Genomic DNA, 11170 nt, shown 5'->3' with positions numbered 1-11170 from the left:
CATCTTCGTATATATTTTACTTTTCAATTCTTTTCTGTATATCATCATGTAAAATAGTTTTCGTTTACCTACCCCAAAAAAAAAAAAAAAAAAAAAAAAAGAAGTTGTCGTTTGTGTAATATGCTATGTAATAAATTCATGTATCTTAAACTTTTTAGATTTTTAGAGGTATTCTTAAGTCTATCCAATGTTTGAGCGTCCCATATATATTGCCAACAAATGATTTCTTATGTGACCATTAAAAATATGTGGTCACAATGATGACACTCAGATATTAAGGTAGTCCTTAAAAATGATTTGATAGGAAAGTGACTGGAAATAACATGAACTTTTCTAAGCCTACCGAGAAAAAGAAAAACAACACTCACTCATGGTCCTAGTGCAATTAATGTACCTAAAACTATATATTATTTTTATGGATAAATTAGATTGACATCTTAAGGTTTGATTTAATTATTATCTATCGTTTGACGTTTTAAAAATTACATTATCACCCCTGTAGTTAATAGTTTCATTTCACAAACCCTCTACTTATATAAAAGGTAACAATTCCTAATAGAAAAACAGAAAAAATTACATTAAAAAAGAAAATAAAGAAAAGGAAAAAAAAAAGTAAAACAAAGTAAAAAAAGAGAGTGCATGAGTCAAATATCTTCATTCCGTCTAAATAATTACAATAACAGGGAGTTAGTTTAATTTCCTAAACGTCAAAGAGTGATATGTATATTATATCCAAATTTCAAGGGGTGTAAGTGTAATTTACCCTATTTTTATTAATTAAGTTTTTGTAATATTTTTTCTACTTATTTAACAAAAAGTTGCTTTTTCATAAATATGTCTACTACAATATATGAATCCCTAACAAGGAAGATGAAAAGTAAGTCCTATAAACCTTGTATATGACCGATAAGATCAACCCATTAAAATTTAATCCACTTAAAATCCAACATTAAAGGTCATGCTACGTCTCTCTAATTTTTTGCCCCCTAATCCCCTTAAATTTCAAACCAAGACAAAAAAAAAAAAAAAAAAAAAAACCCCAAAACGACGTCGTTTTGGGTATTAGGGGGATTAGGGAAGACTTTTTTAGGGGGATAAATCATTTTCCTTTAATAAAATACCTCATTTAGCCTTCTTATAGTTTGTTTACACACAAATAATTCAAATACATAGTAAACAAAAAATAATATTAAAATTAGGGGTGAGCAGCGGATATATCGATCCACCAAAACCGACCGAACAGAATCAATCTGCCGCATTTTGGACGGATGCGTGATAACGAGCAGACGGTTGCAGATTGATTTTCTCCAATCCGCTAATCTGGCGGACGAATGGCGGATTTGAAATTTCTTTGACCGCAACCGAACCGCCAAACCGCGAACACCCCTAGTAATTTATAAAACTTTGTATTTTCAGTTTGTTTAAATATTCAGTTTGTGTTTTCAATTAAAAAAGAGTTTAAATATTCTATTGAAAAAAAAAATTTCAACTTGAATATCTTTTTTGAATTGAAAAAAATAAACGTATTATTTATCTATATTTTTTGGTTTTTAAATCTATTTTTAAAAATAATAAATAGAAAATATGATATATGATGATTGGTTTTTGTTTTCAAAAACTGATATAGATGTAACAATACAGAGACATACAATCTCTACTATTGCTCTGTTCATGGTTTTGGTGGTTTGAATTGTTTTTATATTTTAAGAACCACAAATTGTAATACTTTATATGGATGAGACATGTTGTTATTGCAGTATGTGGATGAGGCATGCAGTGATTGTGATATTCCAAAGTTTCAAACTTTCTAACTTTAGATGAGACATGTAGTGATTGTAATATTTTTTTAAGTTATTAATTGTAATACTTTCTTCTCTTTTTTTTGAGGAAGTACACAAGTTGAATTATGTTGAAAATTTATAATATTTTAAACTGCTAAACCGATTTGCATCCATCCGCCAAACCACCAATCCGCTCAATCCACATCTGCCGGATTAACGGACGGATGCGGATTGATTTCTCCAATCCGCCAATGTGGTGGACGGATGGCGGATTGGAGGTTTTGTGGCCACAACCGACCCGCGCCCACCCCTAATTAAAATAGATAATAAACAATTTGTATAAAAAAATTTGAATATGTAATCCTAAGTGAAAAATGATTTTTCAGAAAAATTTAAAAATTTAACATCACATTTGTTTTTGTTTTAAGGTCAAACACAATTATAAATAATTTGTGATTTGTTTTATTAAAAATACACGTAGCAGTAAGCATTATGATTTTGTTGCTTTTTTCCTACAGCCAAATTAAAATTTTCTTATTAATAAATTTGGTTATAGTTTTCAACTACCATAAATCACACCTTTCATTTATAAAAAATAAAAAATCACATATATGAATTTTAAAAATATATTTGAAGTAAAATTATTCAATTTTTTTGACATTATTTTTATTTGGTTTCATCTTAATTTTCTTCTTTGATTTTTTTATTTATTTTGTGCATTGATCAACTAAACAATATTTTTGAAATAATTTATTTTCAAAATAATTTTCTATAGTTTGCCTATTGGTATTTTTGTTTTCCCAAAATATTTACACCAAAATGAAAAATATGCAAAACATATATAATTTCTTTTTATAGCTTAAACTCAAACATTTGTTAAAACACCCAAATGATTCATAATTCAATTTTTTTAATGGCTCAAATTCTAATAATATAAGGGAAAAATTCATTTTACCTTCTCGTGGTTTGAGACCAGAGCATTTTGCTCCGTTATAGTTCAAATACAACTAGAAAGTTTCCATGTGGTTGGACTAAAGTATCACGGTTAGTTTTTCTTCAAAATTAACAAAAGATATATCACACATACTATTTTTTAGAGTGAATTTGATATTCTAAAAAAATTAAGTGAAATTAACACAATAAAAAAATATAATATTATTCCCATCACTATTGTGGTTCCTTTGAGCATAACATAAGTTTGGGCCAGGCAAAAGTGGTCCGCATACTTAGTGTGGCGCATAAGTGGTGGGTGGAGTTATGCTCAGGCGTTTAGGTGATGATTTAAATAATTTAAATAATTTGAAATAATCGTTCAATCTAAATAAATATTTTCAAAAATATTTAATATAATTTTTTTTATGGCCACACACATCCATTGATATACGTAATTCACTGAATGTACATTTTTGGATTAACTGAAGAGAAATATTTGTTAAATGAAAATGTATGGTAACTTTCAAAATTTGATTATTGTTTTACTATTAAAAATGTTTTTATAGATTATTATAATAATTTATAAAATACAATCTAAGCATGCATAAAGTGATTTATGAGCTTGAGTATTATAGTTGCATGATGTTTTTGGGTAGATTTTAAGCACAACTAAGCATAATCACTTAATTTCAAAAAATAATTATGTATTTTTTAATAAATCAGAAATTAAAAAAATATAATTATATTCTAAATTAAATATTTTTTTATATAGTATAACAATATTTATACTTATGAAAATATATGTGACAATTACTTTTTGTACAAAATTCTATATATTTGTGGTAACATAAAATACATTTAATAAAAGCTTATATTTTAAAATTAATTACCATCCTTCCACTAGTTAAAATTAGAGCTATTTACATCAAGACTCCTCACCATTTTCATCTACGAATTCGTATATTTTAATTTCTTTAACTATAAAAATATATTATTTTTATTTTCTCCGAACCAATTCAAAAGAGATATATTTATACAATTTTTATAATTAAAAAAGTCACCATATACAAATTCAAAAATGAGGGAGGCTTACTATAATTTACCCTTAAAATTAAAAACATTTGGACAACTATTCCTAAGAAAATTTCAACTCAACACCCTACAAATAAATTTGACGTCATTCACTTGGTTTATTTACAATTATACTTTCACGCTATGTTTGTTTGGGCGGACTGGATTAGCATTCCCATGACTAATAGTCCGAAGACTACGAATCCGTTGGATTATGTATCCTATCTTAACTAATAGTCATGTTTAAAATAATTAGTCCGTACTTCAATTGTTTAACCAAATATTGGATTAATAATTTTATTGGACTATTAGTCCAATCCCAAGCTCATGTCCACCCAAACAAACATGACCTCAATGTATAAAAAATTAAAAACAAAAAAATAAATACAACTTTGCATAATAAGCAAAGGTTTTGGCTCCAACGGCGAAGGTGCCAGCTGTTAGGCCACGGATTCCGTGATTGGCTACATCATGGACCACGCGGGTCCCCAACACTCACACTAGTACTACAATACACGTAGACCCTTCATCATTCTCCATCATGTTCCTCCGCTGCGTGTGACATTTATAGAGAGAGAAACAGAAAGAGATAGAGAGAGAGAAAGAGAATGAGAAAGAGAGAAGAAGAAGAAGAAGTGTGAGAAATTGTAGAATTAGCCGAAAGAAAAAAGATGAAACACGGCATGCACACTGGTCTCTCTGTGTACCCATTTACGGGTATTTCAACAATACTCTCCCAATTTGATAAGGAGATCTAAGCAAATTTTGATGGCGAAAACTGGGGTTTTCGAGGGGGATCCAACGATGGTGGCGAAGGCGACAGAGTTGAAGAAAGAGTTACAGAGACTTGTCAATGTAATTGTCAACCAAGACGAGGACGATGATGATGACTACCATTTCAATGTCAACAAAATCGATCGAGCCACCCAGACGCTCTGTGCATTGAAGGAATTGAAGTCCAAGAGACCAGTCTCTTTGAAATTGCACGACTCCTTGGCTTGTCCGCATCAGTTTCTCTGCCCTCTTTCCAAGGAACTCATGAGAGATCCTGTTGTTGTGGCCACCGGTCAGGTACTGCTCTTCCAATTAGGGATTGTTTCTTTTGCTAATTGTCTCGTTTTTTTTTTTTTTTACTGATTTTTACATGCATTTTTTGTGTCCCAAGAGATTGATATATTTTTTTTTTTCCTTTTTTTTTTTTAATGTGAATTTGATTTTGGTTGTTGGTGAAATTGCAGTGTTCTCGATGTGATTTATGAATTTCAAAGTGGTAATTCTTTTGTTTGGTGCGAATTTTGACATTCTTTTTGTACTGTTTTTGTTTTTATCTACCTGTGTTGATTAGTTCTTATTGCACTGTTCTTCTTATTTATTTATTTATTTATTTTTGTTTCTTTTTGAAAAATCTTCTCTGCAATTGGGAATGTTGGAACTTTAATGTTTTTGTCTTATCTTTTCTTCTTTTCTCTTATTATACAGTTTTGTGATCAACCCTTTTCCCATAATACTCTCTAATCTTCAATCATGGAGATGAAAAACAAAAAGAGTACTATCTTTTGCAAAAAATTAGTTTCCTGACTCTACTTAATAAGTTCTGATTAAATTGTAGGCATGTATATTTTGACATTCTAAAATTGTCGATTATTAACTCAAAATGGTGTATTGGCCTGTATTTTCCGTCTGTTTCTGCATACCTTGAATATCTTTGTTGTCATCATCGATTGGTTTGGCCTTGCTAACTTGTTTTTCCATGGATTTTACAGACTTATGATAGACCCTTTATCCAGAGATGGTTAAAAGGGGGGAACCGAACGTGCCCTCAAACCCAGCAAGTCCTTTCCCATACCCTCCTAACGCCTAATCTTTTGGTTCGGGAAATGATATCACAATGGTGTAAGAGTCATGGGATCCAATTACCAGACCCTGTTCAAGATTCCAATGAGGATGGGTTAACAGAAGCGGACCGGGACCATTTTCTTTCTTTGCTTGAGAAGATGTCTTCAACACTGTCCGATCAGAAAGAAGCTGCAAGAGAATTGCGGTTGTTGACAAAGAGAATGCCTTCTTTCCGGGCACTTTTTGGCGAGTCTCTTGATTCAATACCTCAACTGCTCAATCCCCTCTCACAAAGCCGGTCTCAGAGTGATGAAATTCACTTAGATCTTCAAGAAGACTTAATCACAACACTTTTGAATCTTTCAATCCACGACAACAACAAGAAGTTTGTTGCGGAGACCCCAATGGCTATTCCTCTTCTCATGGATGCATTGAGATGCGGAACTATAGAAACTAGGAGCAATGCAGCTGCAGCCCTATTCACATTGTCAGCACTGGACTCCAATAAGGCATTGATTGGAAAATCTGGTGCTTTGAAACCTCTAATCGACCTTTTAGAAGAAGGGCATCCACTAGCTATGAAGGATGTTGCATCTGCTATTTTTAACCTATGTATCATCCATGAGAACAAGGTGAGAGCTGTGAGGGATGGTGCAGTTAGAGTGATCGTAAAGAAGATTATGAATTGTTTGCATGTTGATGAATTGTTGGCTATCCTTTCGATGCTTTCAAGCAATCCAAAGGCTGTTGAGGAAATGGGAGATCTTGGAGCTGTTCCTTGTCTGTTTAGTATAATTAGGGAGAGTGCTTGTGGCCGTAACAAGGAGAATTGCATTGCGATCCTCCACAGCATTTGTTTTAGCGATCGAACCAAGTGGAAGGAGATGAGAGAGGAAGAGAATACTTATAAAACAATCTCTCAGCTTGCTCAAAATGGGACTTCTAGGGCAAAGAGGAAGGCCAGTGGTATTCTTGGTAGACTGAATCGGGCTGTCAATCTTACCCATACGGCATGATCAGGTCCCTCAAAATTATGTAAATTCTACATCTTCTTGCACTACAATCAGCATATGCGGCTCACATATCTTGTGTGAACCTCCATGTTGTAAATTCTGTTTCTCCTCTGGAGTTTCAGTCTCAGGTTAATGAGTTACAGTTACTGTGAATAATTATGACTAAAGCTTTTTTTTATGCTCTCTCTATATATATATTGGGCAATAATTAATGCACATAGCTCACTTGGTGGATTGCTTGAATGATACATGAAGCAACAATAGTTGCCCATTTACGTGTTTGTTAGCAATTATGTTATTTCTTTAGTGTTTTCACATCTATCTGGACAATAACTCTTGCACATGGTTCTTGGTAGATTGCTTGAACTTTACTTGAAGTAGTAGTAATGACCCATTTCTTGTTCTATAGTAATAATCTCTTATATTGTGTTTGTGTTTGGATTTTAAATTTGTGAAACCATTTGTGAAGCGAAAAGAAAAAGATTAAGGAAAATAATTATCAGATCAAAACCTAAGATGAAGTCAACCAATGTGGTGAATACCTATTGAAGAGTGTTTTGATGGGCTCAATTATTAGCCAATGGGGAAAATGTCACATTGGTCGGTTTTACATGGCCTTCGGGTGAAAATAGCCATGCTCAAAGGTTTATGGAAAAATTATGGCTCTGTTTGGTTGTGAATTCAAAATGTAATTCCACATGTGTATTTCAGTATGATGTTTGGTTGTGTGTTTGGAATCAACTTTCCAAACTTCTGCAGAGAGCTCTGTATTACAGCCGCATTTTTTGTTCAAATTTTGGCCAGGGGAAGACCACCCGGACGTCCTTAGGGACTACCGCCCGGACGTCCATGGGGACATCCACCTGGATGTCCTCTGCTGTACAGGAATTTTTTTTTTTTTTTTTTTTTTTTTTTTTGTGCAATTGATTTATATAATTGGAAAAAAAAATTTCTAAAATTTTTTTAATTTTTAATGTGCTTTAAAATAATTTTGAGTTGTATATTTAGTTATGAGTTGTAAATTTTTGTATCACATATCAAATATCACATCAACAATTCCCCACTCAAATCAAACATCTTTTCCAAAACTATTTTCAAAACTCTTTACCAAACAAATTTTCTACACTCAAATCATAATTTTACAACACACAAATTCAAAATACAATTCATACTCTCAAATCACATTTACAAAACACAACCAAACGCAACCTATAATTTTTTTTTGTTTCATTTGTTTTCTCATCTCTCTTTTCTTTAATGTAAATTTTATCTTAAATTCAAACAGACTTAGGCCCTGTTTGGGGACTTATCTTTTTAGTCAATTAGCTAAAAAGTTATTAAATTAGCCAAAAAGCTAACAACTTATACCAAAAAGTCAAAGATTCTCTTTTCTCTCTACTTTTTGCACATCTTTTCGTAATTAGCCAAAAAGTCATCCCAAACATACAAGTTTTTTTTACCTACCTTTTTAGTCAAATAGTCAAAAAGTTACTAAATTAACATGTTCCCAAACGAGGTCTTAGTGTAGTTGAACTTTCACTTGATAGATATATTCCTTTTTGTTTTTTGTGCACAATCTCTACCATGAATGCTTAGTTATTTTTGGTAGATATTTGAATTTTGCTTTGTAGCAGCAAAGTGAGTCTGTTTTGCTTGTCTGTTTGTGGAAAATCCAACTAGTACGAATTTTACTTTGGCTTTTATGCTCTGAGAATAAAGACAAAGCTTGTCCTTGTTACTTCTGTGAAGAATTTTTGTGGATATAATTGAATGAATGGTTTGAGGAGAATTGGGTGAACAATGTGCCCATATTGAATGGCAGAGTGATATCTGGTGGTTGTGGCCCATTCAAAGTGCTGCCCACTCTTTCTGTGCAAGTCTTCACTGCAACACTTACCACCACCACGATGGTTGTCACATGCCGCTGCCGGACCACCTTGATGCCTAGGCCCTAGTGTTTCCCTGATCCCTAGGTGAAGCCCCCTAAAGTGAGGCTCATACACAGCCACGGATCGTGTAGGTGAAGTTTGCCTGAGCGACTCCTGTTAAGATTAGTCCACCCATGTGATATATGCGAGTCTTACACAATTAATAGTGTAGTTTATACGTGTGTTTAACTTAGAATAGTAGAGTCTAAAATCTGTTGAGAAATCTAATGTGTAAGTTTTGATAATCTAAGATTTTTTTTGTAATAGTTCAAGACTATTGATTTTGGTGAGAGAGCAGCAGTGGGAGAAAAATAGAGATGTAATGGAATTTGGATAGTGATTTTGTTTTAGATTAATGATTCAGGCATCGAATTCGAGGCTCGAATTTGCTTTTTTTTTTGTTGTTTATTTTTTCCAAAGTTGTGTTAGTTTGGTTTTTTTTTTTTTTTTTATGTATAGGGTGTGCTAAAAAAATTAGACATTTTGTAAGTGAGTTGGGTTGGGACTGATTGGATAATAAAATTGACTGATCAAATTTTTTTTTAATTTAATTTAATTTTATTTGTTAGGCTGTGTTGGTTTTTTTTTTTTTAAAGGTGGTTATGTGTAGGGGTGTGTCAAAAAATTAGACATCCTGTACTAACTCATCGTACAAAATTATATGGAATTAACGAATTTTAACCAACAGTTTAACTAATCAGTCAATTAAATTAGACTGATTAAATGATAAAATTGACTGATCAATTAAACTGTTGATTAAATTTTGTTAATTCATATAATTTTATATGATGAGTTGATGCGAAATGCTAATATTTTATATTAGACTTCTAAAAAAAACAAAAAAACTAAACTAACTAACACCGCAGCCCCCCCCCCAAAAAAAAAAACCCGGCATTCGAGCCAAATTCGAGAGCTTGAATTCGAGGCCAAAAAAAAAAAAAAAAACCCGGCATTCGAGCCAAATTTGAGAGCTTGAATTCGAGGCCTCTATTACGACTGCTTATTTTATTTAGTGAAATTTCTCTCCAATAACTATAGACAATTTGTATCGAATCATATAAAATTTAATTATTTTTATCTTTAGTGTGTATGTGTAGTTTGCTTCACTTCGCTTTTGGGGATATTAAGGGGTTGTTTGAGATGATCTAAATAAGTGCACTTTTTGACTTTTTATGAAATATGAGTTGGGCTTGGGTTGGGTTTGAAGTGATGTATTAGAGAGGTGATGTGACTTAAATAAGATAATGTGACTTAAATAAGATAGTGACTTTTTAACTTTTTATCTTTTTCAAGACATGCCAAACTTGACTAAATAAAATCCCAAACAACTCCAAGTACCTACCTCATGCGTGTCCATCTAGTCACCTGAACAACCCCTTTGAGCTGCACCTTCAATTAGTGTTGACAATAAATGACAGTTGACATAGTTTTTAAGTTAGTATTTTTATTTTATTTTATTGAATTTTTAATTTTTTTGTTAAACTTTTCAAAGGTTTTAGATTCTTCTAGATTCTAAAATTCTAAATTATATATATCAAATTAAAAAAATATTCAATAAAAAAAGAGACCAAATTTTTTTGTGCCATGCATGTGATGTGAGCATGTGAGCATGGAGGTAGTGTGAAGTTTTGTTTCTAGAAGTATATGGAATAAGCAGGGTGTTTGGTTTGAATTTTTTTAATTAAATTTTTTAAAAATTGAATTTTTTAGTTTTCGTGTTTTTAGTGAATATTTTAAAATTTTAAATATTTTTTTTTTACTTTTTTAGATATACCTTATTTAGATGTATCTAAAAAGTAAAAAAATTATGAAAAAATATTTAAAAAATTAATAAATATATAAAAACACAAAAAAATGTACTCAATTCTCTCTTTCTTTTTTTTTTTGTATTTTTGGTATTTGGTAAATTTTTAAAAGGTTTTTTCACAAATTTTTTACTTTTTAAGTATATTTATGTTAAGTATGTCTAAAAAGTAAAACAAATTGCTTAAAATATAAAAATAAAAAAAAATCAGTAAAAACAAAAAAATAAAATTTTCTGAAAAGTGTTTTTGGAAAAATGAAACCAAGCAAATGGTATTAAAGACTTTTTAAGAGGGACTTTAACCTATTTAGTTTTTATTTTTTATTTTTAATTCAGAAATTAATTATGTGAGTGAATTTCCGATCACACTATCAACTTATTATTCAGCTGAAGAGCACCGGCATAATAGATAGCATCTGTCTGACCTGCAACAGAAAGAGAATATTCCGGCGGTGGTTCATCCACCCGGGGGCACTTCGACGATCAAGTCAGTATATCTCTCAAACATAATCAATAGTGTTAAACTCACTGTTCAGAATACAAATTGCGTACCTTAGACCCATCGGGGGTGCCTTTCTTTTATAGTTACCTCAATCCTGATCCCTATAGAAGCCTAGCTTCAATGGACTTCTGCTCTGTGCTTATCCTGGACTCTCCAAGAGATAAAGATAAACTTTCTAAGAGTGTTATCCTTATCCATGCTAAAGTCCTTCCTTGTTCTAGGACTCTTGTGCCTTATCCGCTTATCTCGGATTCCGATATCTTCAGAGATAACCTCGGCCTTGCCGAGATCACCTTGGCGTC

General features: G+C 31.8%; 1 protein-coding gene across 1 annotated transcript; it reads left to right on the top strand.

Annotated features, from left to right (window-relative positions):
- The first annotated feature begins 4313 nt into the window (after nucleotides 1–4313).
- LOC114301897 (U-box domain-containing protein 9) lies at nucleotides 4314–6850 on the top strand. The gene is made up of 2 exons (XM_028246850.2): nucleotides 4314–4856; nucleotides 5549–6850. Exons 1-2 carry the CDS (start codon nucleotides 4554–4556, stop codon nucleotides 6635–6637), a joined length of 1392 nt encoding a protein of 463 aa, XP_028102651.1. The 5' UTR covers nucleotides 4314–4553; the 3' UTR covers nucleotides 6638–6850.
- The last annotated feature ends 4320 nt before the right edge of the window (nucleotides 6851–11170 follow it).

The sequence above is a fragment of the Camellia sinensis genome, chromosome 3, assembly GCF_055761805.1.
Source record: "Camellia sinensis isolate YWXY chromosome 3, ASM5576180v1, whole genome shotgun sequence".
Lineage (NCBI taxonomy): Eukaryota > Viridiplantae > Streptophyta > Magnoliopsida > Ericales > Theaceae > Camellia > Camellia sinensis.
The sequence above is the reverse complement of the archived record's forward strand: the minus strand, read 5'-3'. Positions and strand labels throughout refer to the sequence as shown.

Excerpts from the sequence above, each read along its gene's own strand:
- LOC114301897 (XM_028246850.2), top strand. The coding sequence starts at position 4,554 with ATGGCGAAAACTGGGGTTTTCGAGGGGGATCCAACGATGGTGGCGAAG. Across the intron at positions 4,857-5,548 it reads TTGTTGTGGCCACCGGTCAG|ACTTATGATAGACCCTTTAT; the intron begins GTACTGCTCTTC and ends TGGATTTTACAG.